The sequence below is a fragment of the Rhineura floridana genome, chromosome 8 (genome assembly GCF_030035675.1).
Source record: "Rhineura floridana isolate rRhiFlo1 chromosome 8, rRhiFlo1.hap2, whole genome shotgun sequence".
NCBI classification, from domain to species: domain Eukaryota; kingdom Metazoa; phylum Chordata; class Lepidosauria; order Squamata; family Rhineuridae; genus Rhineura; species Rhineura floridana.
Window position 1 is genome coordinate 2,265,483 of NC_084487.1, and position 17,483 is coordinate 2,282,965.

The 17,483-nt window shown below is 43.7% G+C and overlaps 1 protein-coding gene across 1 annotated transcript; it reads left to right on the forward strand.

Moving 5' to 3' along the window:
• The first annotated feature begins 1,822 nt into the window (after positions 1-1,822).
• Positions 1,823-17,426, forward strand: LOC133390835 (acrosin-like). The gene is made up of 5 exons (XM_061640254.1): positions 1,823-1,896; positions 3,634-3,837; positions 5,847-6,112; positions 9,051-9,196; positions 16,764-17,426. The coding sequence occupies exons 1-5, from the start codon at positions 1,823-1,825 to the stop codon at positions 17,424-17,426; spliced, it is 1,353 nt and encodes a 450-aa protein (XP_061496238.1).
• Positions 17,427-17,483: the final 57 nt, after the last annotated feature.

The window sequence follows — 17,483 nt, forward strand, 5'->3', positions numbered from 1 at the left end:
TTAGCTAGGATACTCTGGCTGTACTCCCCCCCCATTACTTTGAAGAGTATCATGTACATTGATGGTGCTGAACAACAATGTACATAACATATATTTGCATGTGGCACTGCAGCCTTTTAGGTGAGGTATTTGAGCAAAGCCCTTGATTGTGTAGATCATGAAAAACTATGGAATGCATTAAAAGAAATGAGGGTGCCACAGCATCTGATTGTTCTGATGCACAAACTATACTCTGAACAAGAGGCTACTGTAAGTCTAGAATATGGGGGAGCTGATTGGTTCCCCATCGGAAAGGGTGTGAGAGAGGGGTGTATTTTATCACCCTATTTGTTTAATCTCTATGCAGAACATATCATACGGAAAGCAGGATTGGACCAAGATGAAGGAAGTGTGAAAATTGGAGGGAGAAATATCAATAATTTAAGATATGTCGATGATACCGTACTACTAGCAGAAACCAGTAATGATTTGAAACGAATGCTGATGAAATTAAAGAGGAAAGCACAAAAGCAGGACTACAGCTGAACGTCAAGAAGACTAAAGTAATGACAACAGAAGATTTATGTAACTTTACAGTTGGCAATGAGGACATTGAACTTGTCAAGGATTATTATCAATGCCTCGGCACAGTCCTTAACCAAAATGCAGACATTAGTCAAGAAATCAGAAGAAGGCTAGGACTAGGGAGAGCAGCTGTGACTGAACTAGAAAAGGTCCTCAAATGCAAAGATGTATCACTGAACACTAAAGTCAGGATCATTCAGACCATGGTATTCCCGATCTCTATGTATGGATGTGAAAGTTGGACAGTGCAAAAAGCGGATAAGAGAAAAATGAATGCATTTGAAGTGGTGTTGGAAGAGAGCTTTGTGCATACCATGGATTGCAAAAAAAGACAAATAATTGGGTGTTAGAACAAATTAAACCAGAACTGTCACTAGAAGCTAAAATGATGAAACTGAGATTATCATACTTTGGACACATCATGAGAAGACATGATTCACTAGAAAAGACAATAATGCTGGGGGGAAACGGAAGGGAGTAGAAAAAGAGGAAGGCCAAACAAGAGATGGATTGATTCCATAAAGGAAGCCACAGACCTGAACATATACGATCTGAACAGGGTGGGCCATGACAGATGCTCTTGGAGGTCACTGATCCATAGGGTCGCCATAAGTCAAAATCGACTTGAAAGCACTTAACAACACATTTGAGTAAAACCCAACAGCAACTGCACCAACTGAGACAAGGCAGTCTTCGCTTATAGCTGAGGCTTCCTGAATGTCCAGGATCCGGCTGCTTTGTACCCCTCGCACTACCACTTTTTAATGTGATGTAAGGAATCTTCCTCACTACAACACACAGTGAAGTGGTTTACGACAGGGCGGGGTTAGTAGCTTGCTCCAGGCCACCCAGTGAGCTTCCTGGTTGAACAGGGATTTGAACCCAGGTCCCCGCAGTTCCAACCCAATCCTGTAGCCACTACACTACTATACAGGCTCTGTTCTTATTCCAAATACATTCTCTTCAGGCCATAGGGACCACAGCACTCTGTAGGGCTAGGAACAACCCTTCTCTTCTGTTGGGCACGGCAGCATGGAGAATAAACAGATTCTTTAGCAGTTTTCACCTGCTCCATGCTCAGATTCTGGCATGTATTAGTGGTGCAGTTGCAGCCTTGAAGCTAGCCAAGGAACCTCACTGGGCATCAATTCCTCATTCCATAGGAAACTAAAGAGCAACTGCAGGTGGTTCTGTGTGATGTCATACGGAACACAGTTTATGATGTCAAGCAGCGAGAGAGAGAGCAAACGCAAAGAGGATGAGGAGGCTGCTTCTCGCTCTCCTGGCCCTCATCACAATCGGGCCTATGCGTGCCGCAGAGGACAAGTGCAAGTAAGTGACCATCACAAGAGCAGAGCTTGGAAAAGTTACTTTTTCGAACTACAACTCCCATCAGCCCCAGCCAGTGGCCATGCTGGCTGGGGCTGATGGGAGTTGTAGTTCAAAAAAGTAACTTTTCCAAGCTCTGTCTCTGGCACAGGCTGGATCCTGATGGGCATCTGTTTCCCAGCCTCCACTGGCTTTTGCAGTCATCATATATTTGGAATCAATTAGAACTCGGTCACGTGAAAGGCTTCATTTCATCATGTATTCCAAAATCAGCGCTCACTGGAGAAGCTGCAAATTCTAGCTTGTCCAACAGGAGGTGGCTACTGTGGAGTCCCACAGAGTGGAAATTAGAGCACCTCCCTCTCTGCCTGAGACCTCAGAGAGTCACTGCCCCTCAGAGGAGGCAACCGTGGGTTATGCAGAGCTTGGAAGATTAAAAAGTAATAAATTACAGTTACAATTACATGACCCCAAAAAGTAGTGATTACCGTTACAATTACAATTGCTTTGAAAGTAACTGATTGCTTTTTCTCAAAAGTAATCACTACAATTACGTTTCAGTTACTTTTTTTAAAAAAAAACCACCTACAAGGTGCTGGCCTTGGCTGCTGCACACCTACGTAACCTAAAACAAAATTAAAAATAAACACTCACACACAGAGGTAGTAGAATAATTATTTTTATCCATAAGATAGCAGAGGTGGTCTCTCCACTGGGAAGGGAGGTAGGAAGGGAGGCAGAGGCCACTACTCAGATATTTGCACGTCAAACCTAGTGCAACCACCCCCCACTCAGCCAGCAAGCATAATCTCTCTCACTTAACCACCTTCTGGACCCTGCCCTGCCACTAACTAAGGGACACTCAGCCAAATAGCCAGAGAGGATGGTGGAGGCCACTTTGTGTGCCAAGTGCAAACACAGTATATTTATTCTCTCTCTCTCTCTCTCTCTCTCTCTCTCTCTCTCTCTCTCTCTGTGTGTGTGTGTGTGTGTGTGAGTCATCTTTCACCTCCACAGTTCTTTATCTCTGTTCTGCTGCTGCCTCCTTCTCCTCCTTCTTGCCCTCCACTCCATTCTCTCCACTCCATTCTTCACCACCACCATCCATTTTTTTAAACAATTGTTTTCTCCACCCCACCGCATCTCACTCCCCACCTCCTCCCTCGTCGCCTCCTACCCACCCACGAGGGAAGAGCGATGCTGCACAGAAGCCCAGTTTGAGGCACATGATTTTCATCCACAAATCAGAGGAGCAGAAGACTTCCCCTGCTTCCCCCTCCCAAGTAATGCCCAAAAGTAATGCTGGAAACATTACAATTACTCCTCAAAAGTAATAAAATTGCTCCTGGTTCTATTACAATCAAAATGTAAAGAAAGTACCCACTCGTTCCTCAAAAAAGTAATGAATAACAAGGAATTTGTTACTTGTAATGAATTACTTGCAAGCTCTGATGCAGACCAAGAGTTTAACTCAGAAGGCAGCTTCATATGTGAGATCCCCTTGCCCAAAATGAGCTTCGGTCTCAGTGAATACCGACTTGAGCACCCAGTGGCATGCTGCCTCCTTTGCTGTTTCAGTCTTTATAAGCTGTTTGCATATCATGTTCATGTTTTGTTGTTTTTATTACACTATGCACACTGCCTTGGGAAAGCTTTTGACGGGTGCGCTATCTAGAGTAACCGAACGATAAGCTCTGCCGGTACCCCTGACACCCTCTCTACTGTCCCTGTTCTTTCCAGTGGGATTTGTGGGAGGCGCCCCCTGGCACCCAGCCACAGCAGCGCCCTTCAGTTTGTGGGAGGCATCAACACTCTGCCTGGGACCTGGCCCTGGATGGTCAGCATCCGGACACCTTTCAGATCTGGCTATCAGCACACATGTGGAGGGTCACTCATTGGCGCCAAATGGATTCTTACTGCAGCCCATTGCTTTAAAGATAAGAGGTGAGTAAAAGGATCTAGAGCATTGCCAGAACCCATGGAGCTGCACCAAGCAGCACGGAGGTGGCAGTTTTGCAATCTAAGCATCCTCTTCTGCCCCAAGTTGAGCATGGTGCTAATGGATGAGGTGGACTGCAGATGGAAGGGAGAGTCTCCAAGAGTTTTGGGAGGGAGGGAGGGAGGGAACTGGGCTCAGGGGTACCTGCACCCAAAAATATATATAAATGGATGTAACATCTTAAGAGGCTAACATTTATTGTGAGGGACATTCTGGAAACAAGCCATAAGAAGATAAAAATTGCCTCCATGGATCTGAACACATTTGGTGCTCTTTAGTTTAGAGAAAAGATTTATTATTATTATTATTATTATTATTATTATACAAGATCTGGACAGGGTGGTTCATGACAGATGCTGTAGGCGGTCACTGATTCGTAGGGTCGCCATAAGTCGTAGTCGACTTGAAGGCACATAGCAACAACTATTAATCAGTCAAATTTCTATTCCACCTTTCCTCCCAGAAGGTGCCCAGGACAAATGAGGGACAAAGACTAAAAACATCTTAAAACATCTTTAAAATAAAACATATTAAAAACATATTTAAAAAGAAATCTTTAAAAACAACTTAAAACGCAGTTCCATCACAGACACACACTTTTAAGAAAAAGGCTAATTTAAAGAAGGTCTTCAGTAGGCACTGAAAAGATAAAAGAGATGGCACCTATCTAATATTTCAGGGGAGGGAATTCCAAAGAGTTGGTACCACAGCACTAAAGGTCCGCTTCCTATGTTGTGCCGAACAGACCTCCTGATAAGTTGGTATCTGCAGGAGGCCCTCGCCTGCAGAGCTCAGTGACTTACTGGGTATATAAAAGGCAGGACGGTCTTTCAGGTATCCTGGTCCCAAGGTGCATAGGGCTTTGTACACCAATACCAGAACCTTGAACTTGGCAGTCATTGCAATTCTTTCAGCAGCAGGATAACATGTTGGCAATACCCTGCCCCAGTGAGCAGTCGCACCATCGCACTTTGCACCAGCTCCAGTTTCTAGACCAACCTCAAGGGCAGCCCCACATAGAGCACATTACAATAATCCAGCCTGGTGGTTACCAGTGCATGGACAACAGTGGTCAGGCAGCTATCCCGGTCCAAAACCGGCCGCAGCTGTCCTACCAGCCAAAGCTGGTACAAGGCACACTAGCCACTAAAAAGGTAAGAGGGGACATGACAAAGGTGCATAACATTATGCATGGCATGGAGCAAGTTTTCTTACAGAACTTGTGGACATTTAATGAAACTTGGAAATTTCAGGACAGACAAAAGAAAATACTTCTTCCTAGTTAAACTATGGAATTCGCTCCCACAGGACACAGGGATGGCCACCAACTTGGATGGCTTTAAAAGAGGATTAGACAAATACATGGAGGAGAAGGCTATCAATGGCTACTAGCTATGTTGGCTATGCTCTGCCTCCACAGTCGGAGGCAGTCTACTTCTGAATACCAGTTGCTGGAAACTGCAGGGAGGGAGAGTGCTGTTCTTGCACTCAGGTCCTGCTTGCAGGCTTCCCACAGGGATCTGGTTGGCTACTGTGAGAGCAGGATGTTGGACTAGATGGGCCAGTAGCCTGATCCAGCAGGCTCTTCTTCTGTTCGGCACCTCATGATGAAGGAGGCAGTGGGTGGGGGTGGGAATGGGTCTCAGAGGCTGCTCAGGCACCAAGACCTAAAGGGTGCCATCGTGCCAATGGGCACCATATTCGCAACCCCAGCACCTGCGTATGCTTTCTTTCTGGCGGAAGGAGCGCAGCTCAGTGGTAGGGCGGTTGCTTTGCCTGAAGATGGTCCCAGGTCCAGTCTTTAGCATCTCCATTAAAAAGGCAGCTGGAAGGCCCCTCTCTGCCTGAAGCCTGCCTGGAGAACTGCTGCCAGTTGGAGCAGACGATACTGGCCTGGACAGACAAAGAATATGACCTAGTGTACAAAGTTTCCTGTTGTCTTTCTCTCTTCCAGGTATCTAACAAATTGGGAACTGGTATTTGGTGCCACTGAGCTGTCCCGGCCTGGTCCCGACGCCCAGCTACGCTTCTTCAAGAGAGTCGTGGAGCATGAGAACTACCAGCCGCAGCAGCAGAACAATGACATCGCCCTGATAGAGCTGGATGATCCAATCCAGTGCAATGACTACATCCAGCCTGCCTGCCTGCCAGAAAGCTCTGTAGACGTGTCTGCCATGGTCCATTGCTACATCGCTGGCTGGGGTTACACACAGGAGAAATGTGAGAGCCCCAGAGGAAAGCAGCGAAGTCTTGAGTGACACATGCTTTTGGCCTGGGAATGGGTGGGAAGCAGTAGGCCAACCATGTGCTAAATCAGGAAAAAGCCAATGCACGCTCACACACACACCAGACTCCAAGGTGCCCCAAAGCATCCATACGGCAAAATCAGGAGACGGGTTGTAGCAGAAAAGCTGCATTGTGAGCCAAGATCATGTGACCTACATAGACCTTGGCTCTCCACCTGGTGGGTTGAGGGCCACAACTGAGTCTTCCTTGAGCTAATTGTTGCTGTTGAGGATGTTTTAAAGAGAAGAATAAAAATGACAAGAGGAAAGAAAGAGGAAAGATTGACAAAGCAGAGCGGGAGTGCGTGTTAAAGGAGAAAAATAAACACACAGTATGAGTCTCTGTTAAAACTGGACTGCACTGCAGACAGTATTCTACAAAATCATTTTGGCTCATTATCAGTTTCACTATTGTGACTTCTCCCATACGATCCTGGGGATTGCAGTTTGTGAGGATGCTGAGATTTATGTGTTAAAGGTCTCTAAGACCTATCCCAGACTAACTAAATCATGGGTTCCTTGGTGCAATAAGGACAACACCAGTTTAAGTTAATGGGGTATTGTCTAAAGGCCCTGACACATGTTGTGCTCTTTGGAATGCAGAGTTGGAATAGACCAAATGGCTAAGGCTCTTTCCAAAGAGACAGAACCGTAGAATAAATGGGGACAAAGCAGAGAAAGAAGGGAAGGGCATGCCCAATTATATAAGCCACAATGTATTGACAACGTGATGCCCGACAGGTGCTGTTTAACTCTATCTCTCATCAAAGCTTGGAAGATTACTTTTAAAAAGTAATAAATTACAGTTACAATTACATGGCCCCAAAAAGTAGCAATTACAGTCACAATTACAATGGCTCTGAAAGTAACTGATTACTTTTTCTCAAAAGTAATCACTACAATTACATTTCAGTTACTATTTTAAAAAAACTGCTTACAAGGTGCTGGCCTTGGCTGCTGCACATCTAAGTAGCCTAAAACAACATTAAAAATAAACACACACAGAAAGAGAGGAAGTAGAATAATTCTTTTTATCCATAAGATAGCAATGGTGGTCTCTCCACTGGGAAGGGAGGTGGGGAGGGAGGCAGAGGCCACTACTCAGATCTTTGCATGTCAAACCAAGCGCAACTGCCCCCCCCCACACTCAGCCAGCAAGCATAATCTCTCTCATTTAACCACCTCCCAGACCCTGCCCTGCCACCAACTAAGCACACATTTCCCCCTGAGATGCAAAAAAAGTTAAAACACTGCAAATGCAGCACAGTAGCCAGAGAGGGTGGTGGAGGCCGCTTTGTGTGCCAAGTGCAAACACAGTATTCACACACACAAACTGTCATCTTTCACCTCCACAGTTAAGAACATAAGAACATAAGAAGAGCCTGCTGGATCAGGCCAGTGGCCCATCTAGTCCAGCATCCTGTTCTCACAGTGGCCAACCAGGTGCCTGGGGGAAGCCCGCAAGCAGGACCCGAGTGCAAGAACACTCTCCCCTCCTGAGGCTTCCAGCAACTGGTTTTCAGAAGCATGCTGCCTCTGACTAGGGTGGCAGAGCACAGCCATCACAGCTAGTAGCCATTGATAGCCCTGTCCTCCATGAATTGGTCTAATCTTCTTTTAAAGCCATCCAAGCTGGTGGCCGTTACTGCATCTTGTGGGAGCAAATTCCATAGTTTAACTATGTGCTGAGTAAAGAAGTACTTCCTTTTGTCTGTCCTGAATCTTCCAACATTCAGCTTCTTTGAATGTCCACGAGTTCTTTATCTCTGTTCTGCTGCTGCCTCCTTCTCCTCCTTCTTGCCCTCCGGCTCCTTTTTCTCTCCACTCCATTCTTAACCACCACCATCCATTTTTTTAAACAATTGTTTTCTCCACCCCACCCCTGTCTCACTCCCCACCTCCTCCCTCGTCGCCTCCTACCCACCCACAGAGCACGAGGGAAGAGCGACGCTGCACAGAAGCCCAGTTTGAGGCACGTGATTTTCATCCATGAATCAGAGGAGCAGAAGACTTCCCCTGCTTCCCCCCACAAGTAATGCCCAAAAGTAATGCTGGAAACATTACAATTACTCCTCAAAAGTAACAAAATTACTCCTAGTTCTATTACAATCAATATGCAAAGGAATTTACCCACTCGCTCCTCAAAAAATAATGAATTATAAGTGATTTGTTACTTAACTAACTTCCAAACTCTGTCTCTCATCAGCCCAGCCAGCATCGGCAATGGCAACGACCCCATAGCTAGCCTGAAAGTTGTTTTGGAGGGGAACAAAAAAAATGGGTGGGGGGAGAAAAAGAATCTATAATGAATATAATTATTTATTTTTTGTAAACATTTTAGGGGAGGCAGAAAAATTTGAAGGGGGCAACCCCCCTAGCCCCCTCCCCAGCTACAGGCCTGAATAGTAAGTTAGAGTCCGACAACATCTGAAAGGCACCATTGTAGCGACCACCCCTGACACAGCTCTTCAAACGATAAACTCTGAAGGAACGTAGCTAAAATGCAATGAATGAAAAATAGACTAATTTAATATATCACTCAAAAGATATGGATAAGGGACAAAAACTCTCAAGAACTGCAGTTTCTTTTTAGAAAAACATAGCCCAGTCACCTGCGTGCAAGCTGATCTGGGAAATTTTCAGAAGTTCTACCTCTGCAAACATTTTGTTATAAACATCTTCTATTGACACATTTAATAGTGGGTATTATATTATCATTATCAATAACAACAACAATGATAATAATAATAATAATAAAGCCTTAGCATCACCCACCACACACACACAGGTCTGCCTAGGAAGAGAAAATAGATACAGTTAAGATGACAGAGAAAAAGGCTGGGCATTCAGTGACAACTCTCTTCTTCCTACAGCCACGGCTCCATCTGACATCCTAAAGGAGGCCAAGGTGGACCTCATTCCCATAGAAATGTGCAACAGCAGCGACTGGTACTATGGAAGCATCACAGCCCAGAATCTCTGTGCAGGGTTTGCAGGAGGCGGCATCGACAGTTGTCAGGTGCGTGAGTTTCGGCCAGTACCACCCGCATCTTCAAGCTCTCCTGGGGATTTCTTTGACATGCAGAACTCTTTTTCCTTCCCCAGCTTGTGCTGAGGGAAGCCAGAGCCGAGTAGCGCCCCAGGGGACATCGTGGCCAAAAGCTAAAAAGGGGAGGAAGTCCTACAGAAGAGCATCCAGCAAGCAATTCTGTTTCCAGTGCCTGGGCAAGCAAGGCCTAGGGTTGCCATATTCCAGTTCCACAAATCCGGGCAGGCTAATTTGCATAGTATGCATATCATTTGCATATTATGCAAATTATTTGCATAATAATATTTGGATTCTCCAGTTGTTTTGTTTTTGTGCCTAGGAATTACCACCAAAAACTGGGGAAAGATGTGAGAATTCTTTTTTTTAAAAGCAACATTTTCAGCCTTAAATGCCTAGACTCTAGTTTCCAACACTATGGAGTATTTATTGATTGATTAAGAGAATTTATATCCTGCCCTTCTGCTGTTAAAAACAGAGCTCAGCACAGCTTACAAATATAATAAAAACAATAAAAATACACAATCAATATAAAAGCATAATAAAAACACAAAATAGCAACAAACATAAAGTAAGTCAGGGCAGCAGTACAGTTAACCATATACGATATATTTCAGAGATGTGGTGGGTGGAGAAAAACAAGAAGCCAAAATGTTAGGAAAAGGAGTCTTTCACACCACATGCTCAGTTCTACTTACTGTTGCAGCAAGTTTTACAAGTTCCTCCAGTATTCCACTGGTGCAGGCACTCAGACATTCAAAGTACTGTATGTTTCTTAGGTTTTATAAAAGCAGAGCTTTGCTTAACTCAAAATTTCTTCTCCCTTTGATCAACCACATCTACACAGGTTCCACCTCCATACTCAAAATGAAACTGGGCCTGGAAGTGTGCAACAACCCCACACATACCTTGCTAATTAGATTACCAATGCCAGGATGTCTGTCTTATCGACTACTCTCCTGCTCCCCCCCCCCGGGCATCATGAAAGACCCAGTCCTGTGCTCAGAAAGAAAATAAATATCTGGTCCTCTTCAAAGTACTCTTGTTTTAATTAAAATAATAATTATAAGTTCTTGCTCTTATCACTAATGGGAGTTAATTACCTTGCATATGCTGCTGTTGCTTCTATGGCTGTAACAGAGCGAGGTTAAAGATAAGTGAAATGCAAATAGGAAAAAAAACCACAAAAGGCAATAAAACGTTCCTAAATGTAATACCATACCAACCACAACAAGATTCCTATGAGTAAGGCAGAAAACTCAGCATCCCACAACCAGTCAGGATTCATAACCAAAAACCCAAACTAAAAAAATCCTAGCAGCCAGTCAGCCATGGTCACAGAAATCCCCATGCAGCACAACCTGACCTGGGGACTGCAGTTAATGCAGAATGCTGCAGCACAATTGCTGACATGAGTGAGATCCTATCAGCACATAATACCTCTGCTCTGAAATCTGCATTGGTTGCTGATTTGCTACCAGGCCAAGTTCAAGCTGTGCTTTCCATGTTATGGGTGCCACATAGTACAGTACTTGTTCTGCTCTTATCAGTCCTGTAAAGTGGCAGCACCTACACTTTGGAACTCCTTGCCTATTGACATTAGGCAGATGCCTCTTTGCAACACCTGCTAAAATCAGTTTTCTTGAGGCAAGCCTCTCCAGGCATGTGGAAGCTATTGTGTTTTAAAATCTGTTTTTAACTCATTGTTGGTTTTATTATTTTGAATGTTTTTAAGTATCTGTCCTTAACGCTTTTGCCAATAATTTTATTGTTTTAATTCTTTCTGTAAACCGCTTTGAGATTTTTTACAGTAAAGCAGTATATATATGTTGTAAATAAAAATACATAAATAAATGTTGGAGTCACAATGGCCCTTGAGTCTCTTCCCACTTTTAGGAACCAAGGAATCTGCCTTATACTGATTCAGGGCACTACGTACCATGATTTCTTAAACGCAATACCATATCAACCACAACAAGATTCCTATGAGTAAGGCAGAAAACTAAGCATCTCACAACCAGTCAGGATTCCTAGCCAAAAACCAAAAATAGGATAAATGAAGAAATATTTATATAAGCATGACTATCAAATATATTTATTATTTACACAAACTGTAAAGATATTTATAGTGCAATCCTAGGTTTATTTATTCAGAAGCAAGTCCCAGTGTATTCAGTGGGGCTTACTCAAACGGACAGAAATTCAACATCAAGTGATAAGCAACTTCATTCACACAACCCAAAATTCTGAATCATGCCACTTTACGCTGTTTTGCAACTGTTTATACTTGTTTTTATGGTTATTGGATTTTATTTTTTTTATTTTATTTTTTTTACAATAATTTTTATTCAAATTTTCATAAAACATACAAAACAAAATCATAAAACATTCAAAGACAAAAAACAAAACAAAACAAAAATGATTAAACAAAAAAATAAAATGTTGACTTCCCATTTGTCGCAGATCAAATCAGTTATAGGTCTACAATATATAACAATCCTGTCTCTTAAATTATATTATAAAATCACTTTCCTCCAGTAGTTATCTTAATTAATCATCAAATCTCATAAACATTACTTTATTCTTTCCACAAAAAGTCAAAGAGAGGTTTCAATTCTTTAAGAAATATATCTATCAATTTTTCTCCAAATAAACATGTCGATTAATCCATCTCGTTAATAATAATAATAATCTTATTGTCATAACCATGGTCCAAATAAACATATCGATTAATCCATCTCATCAAAATCTGTTAGGTCCAATAATTTCAATAGCCATTATTCCATTATCCCTATTAATTCCATCTTCCATCTTCAATAGTCCTGTTAAGTCCAGTAATTTCAGTGTCCAATCTTCCATTATCAGTATTCCATAATAATCTTGCTGTCATAGCCATAGTCATATAATAAGAGTCTGATGGGAATTTCCTCTATCCCAAATATTTTCTTGCCATCAATTCTGAATAAGTTGCTGAAATATTGTTGTAAAGTCATATCTCTGTTCTTCTTTTTTACAAAATGCACTGGCTCATCTCTTGAGAGTTTTTCCATTGTCACATGGCTGCTGTTAATTCCATAGATTTTCTCTATATCAAGCTCCATCACGTCATTCCAGTCCAGAAGATTATCCAAGCCATTGATAACTTTATCTCTAATATCTTCATTAATTTCTTCAGAGATAATGTTAAATTCCAAACAGTAGATTTTATTTCTAATATCCATAAACTCCAGATCTTTTTCCAATTCCACATTTGTTCCAATCTCCAGGGCTTGTATCTTCCCTTTATTTTTTCTTTTCTCATCTCTGATCTCATTCTCCTCTCTCACAGGATCCCCTATTTCTTTAAGCTCCTGCGTCATTTTGCTCAGTTCCATTTTCAGCTCCTTACTGCCCTGTCGCAGGGTTTGTTTCGTTATCTCAATCTCATCCATTATTTTCTGAAACATAATTACTTCCAGATTCTCAGCCACTTTCTTGATTGCCATTTTTTAAAACCACAAAAACAAAGCAAAACAAAAATAAAGAAGAGCCACTTCTTATTTCAGCAACAATTGGGTTAATATTCCAGGCTTGATGACATCACAGTATAAACAGAACAGCCTGCCTTATCTCTCTATGTTCAAGAATACAAAACAAATTTAGTTCCCAGCATCAAAACAGTTAGTGGCGTCGTGAAGAAGCAGATTCGTCAAAATAAAATAGACCAAAAAGAGAATAGTCCCAGACAATATAATGTTCCTCGGAATAGAAATCCCTCTTCTGTTTATATCTTTAGAATGCACTTCCAGGACAGCTTTTTGCAATAGAAACAGAGATAAGCTGTTAATTTCGTGAATAACAGAGAAGAGTTATAGCTCACCCAGAAGCTCTTTAAAGCTGATTAAATTGACAAATCTCTTTTTGCTGCAACAATTTAAACCAAGTAAAAAAAATAATAGAAAGAAGGGTGCTTGCCTGTTAGTCTGTTTTCTCTTTGAAGAAAAGATAAACGTATCGCATTAAACAGATAGAGCTTGTTCGGAAGTCCATCCGGCATTGCTGGCTGGACCTTTTCTCATAAATTAATGAAATCCAGTCCTCCCAACAAAAACAGGCTTTTGAGGTTGATCTCTACGTTTCTCCCTGCCCGGGAGAAATTTCATCAGTCAAAAAAAAAAATGTTCTGACTGATTTATATCTGAATAAGCTTCTTTTGAGGCGGGAGCCCGTCTCAAAAGCAGGCACAAGCGAAGTCACCCTTCCCGGAAGTCCGGTTATTGGATTTTAAATGGCTTTATTTCTTGTTGTGAGCTGCCTTGGTTTCCAACCCTACCTCACAGGGTTGTTGGAAACACTCCATACACGCACACACACACACTGCAGATGTATAAATACATACAGCCCATATAATAGTTTATTGTCAAACCAGTTGGTCATTGCAGAAAAATCAGTATTAGTTTTTAAAAAATCAGTATTAGTTTCCTACAGAATAAAAACTGTAATACCTAAGTAAGCCCTGCCTACTTGCTTTAAAATAGGACTGGAGAGAAGGACAGAAAGAGTTAGAACACAAACACAATTCTTTTTTACATTCACTCCAAAGTCCCATTGATTTTGAGCACATTCATAACCATGTCTACTCAAAAGTAAGTCCTATTGAATTCAATGGGATTTACTCTGGGCATATGGGATTAACATTGCTTTTATAAAAGCAAGTATTGGGAAGGTTTTCAAAACGCTGCCCAGGATCTGACTCCTGCACACAAGAGGAAAAAAAACTGAAATGTATATACTTACCCAATTTATGAGATTTTCAGATAAACGGGGGAAACCACCATTTTCTGGCATTGCAATGAGGTTTTCTATACACTGCCTCAGGTCAACCAAATGCAACCCTGGCTTCACTGATTGGCTGCAATCCTGAAGGGGGGGGGGTTAAAGCTACGAAGTGCTATACAGTACAGTACTGTTTAAAGAAAGATTTAACAGTCGGGGGGCGGCTGACGTTTTTATGTATATCTCGAGAACCGGACCACCTAGAAACTTAATTTTTTTTTAATTAAAGCTGAGAATCCAGGCCACCTAAGGGGCTAAACGGGTGCTGGGTGGCATGCAAAGAATCCAGGTAAAACCTGGCTAACCAGGCAATATGGCAACCCTAGCAAGGCCCAGCTAGTGTTTGCCCGGCACTAGGGGGTACTAGCTTAGAAACCAGATTTGAGAGGATGCATATACTGTCACTCCTAACAGGCAGACCAATGAAATTTGGTCCTTTCCTGCTTAACAGGTGCTGTTGGGGCTGTATCAAGTCCACAGGGCCCCTCCAACGCAGACTCCAAGCTGCTGCTGCCAATGGTTGCCAGAAAGAGCCTCAATTTCTGGCTGCTATTTTCCCCTGTGATAAGAACAGAAGAACATCAGAAGAGCCTGCTGGATCAGGCCAGTGGCCCATCTAGTCCAGCATCCTGTTCTCACAGTGGCCAACCAGGTGCCTGGGGGATGTGATGCATTTGCACATATTATTATTATTATTTATTACATTTGGATACCACCCCATAGCCGAAGCTCTCTGGGTGGCTTACAACAATTAAAAACATTAAAAACAAGTACACAAATATGTGCCCATTCATCAGCTACCACAGAGGTTAGAGACTAATGAACTGATCAGTGGATGCGGAGGACTGCTGGTCAGGTGGGATATCAGTTTGTTGAATAAACAAATATCCCTTGTGGGCGGCAGCTGCACAATAGGTGTGCTGGCCGGCCCAGCATCTTTATTAAGCAAAACTGAACAGGACTTTAGAAGACGGGGTCAACAGAACCTGATTTTTCTATTTGGGATATGATAGATTTGCCAAGAAATCTAAGGAGATTGGGAAAAGCTTCCTGCAAACTCTCTGGTTTTTATAGCCTCTGAGCCAGTGTGGTGTAGTGGTTAAGGTGCTGGTCTACGAACTGGGAGACGAGGGTTCGAATCCCCACACAGCCATGAAGCTCCCTGGGTGACCTCGGGCCAGTCACTGCCTCTCAGAGGAAGGCAATGGTAAACCGCCTCTGTACACCGCTTACCATGAAAACTCCATTCATAGGGTCGCCATGAGTTGGGATCGACTTAAAGGCAGTCTGTTTCCATTTTGCAAAACTGGTCTGCCTCAGAGAGCAAATGCAGGCAGCAAGCTGATTATAAGGCTGCAGTGGCAGCGTGGGGTGATGGGAAGCGGAAGGTGGCTTCACTGCCATATCCTAAGCCTTGCTGAACTCTTCTCTTCCTAACAAGGCAGAAGTGAGGCTGGAGGAATGCTCTTGTTCGCCTCTGTCAGTTCTTTTTAAAATCCCTGTTTCCTCCCTTTGTTTCCAAGGGGAGGAAAATAGAAGGGAGAGATTCACGCAAACTCTTGAGCTTGTCTAAATTTCTCCCTGATCTGCAGGCAGGTTGGACTTAAGCCATTTCCTGGTCCTCCCCAACATGCCCCCCCAAACCAGCCCAGCAAGTGCCCTGGCTATGACGTTGGTAGGGCCATGCCATTGGAGGTTTTGTGGTGGCAGAGTCCGAACGGATCGCCTCTCTCTCCAGTGTTAGAGAGAGGGGTCCGCTGTATCCTTGGCCACTGGGACAGTCCTCCTGGGACCATAGGACTGCAGAGTAAAGACAGGTTAACCTAAAATCTGTCAATTACATTTGCCTGCTACTGCATAAGGGTAAAAACACAAAAACAGTATTTCTTAAGAAGCATTTTTAGTGCCTCACAAACAATTCACAGTGGGTCTCCAAAGGGTCTAAAACTCCATTTCAGTCCCTGCTTTCTCCCATTCTGGCAAGAAGACAGCGGTACCCCCACAGTTAGTGTCGAGCTGTGTTGCTGCTCTCTCCCCCCACACCCACACCCTGTTTCTCACTGCCTTCTCCTAAGTAGGCCAGTTGTCTTGCAGGACACCTGGTAGGGCTGTGGAGTCAGAGTCGTGGAGTTGGAGTCAGAAGCAATTTTGGGTGGAGTCGGAGTCGGAGCCGGTAGAAATGTACAGACTCTGACTCCGGCTTCAAAATAAAAACTTATAATATTATAACAATATATGGGAAATATATAATTTTATACTTATATTTTATACTTTTTTATTTTTCAGGAAAAATATTTGTAATTTTGATTGACAATTTAAAAAAATATATAAATTCACAATGTCAAAGAAGCTTCCCATGAAGTCAGCTGTATTTGAGCATTTCACCATAACTCAAGATGGAAAACATTTTGTGTGTCTTGGCTGTGGAGTCGGAGTCAGACAGTAGAAAAATAGAGAAGTCAGAGTCGGAGCCGAAGGTTTGGCGTACCGACGCCACAGCCCTGACACCCAGTTGACAGGCCGCTCTTTTCCACAGTCCTGACTCCCTGACCAAGATGGCTGCCTTCTGCTGCTTTGCTTGCTTGATAGTGGGTTCTCTCCTCATTGCACTGGCCCCCACAGCCAGCCAGCCAGCCAGCCAGGTGATGCTGCCGCTCCTTTCCTTTCACTTTCCTTCCCTCATGGCGGCCTCTCACACAGCTTCTTCTCTCCCTCCCTACTGCAGGGTGACAGCGGCGGCCCCCTCATGTGCAGAGAAGGCCGGTCTGAGCGCTACTGGGTTGTTGGGGTCACCAGCTGGGGCCTGGGCTGCGCCAGAGCTCAGAAGCCCGGGGTCTACACTTCCACACGGCACTTCTATGACTGGATTCGGGGCTACACGAAGCCAGAGACCCCCCCCAAGATGACAACACCCTTGCCACGGCTGCACCTACAACCGCCGCCACTGTCAACAGCCCAACCACAAAGAACCTCTCAAATGCCAACGACATCCACAACATCGACCCAGACACAAACGACATCCAAATCAACTGTGCGGCCACCACCGCTCCAGCCAAAGCCACTGCTGCAGACGTCACCCCCACCAGAGACAACGTCCCAACCACAAACAACATCCCAAACAGAAACATCGCCGGAACCAAATCCACAGCCACCACCCCACCAACCGCAGAAACCAACATTGCTACGGTTTCCCCAGATGCCACCGCCTTCGGAAGCGCCACAGCCTGTAACTGAGACCACTACCAAGAGCACGACAACATCTACAACCAGACCTCCTCCCCCGCCCAGTCCACCTAAAAAACCCGAAAGGCGTACAATGGTGACACGTGTCGTGTACGGCAGCAGATGGGATGACAGCAGGTGGCCTAGCAAACATTCACAAGCATAATCCCAGCCCTTGCTACACCGCCCTGTCGTTTTATTAGCTTTATAAACATTCAGTTAT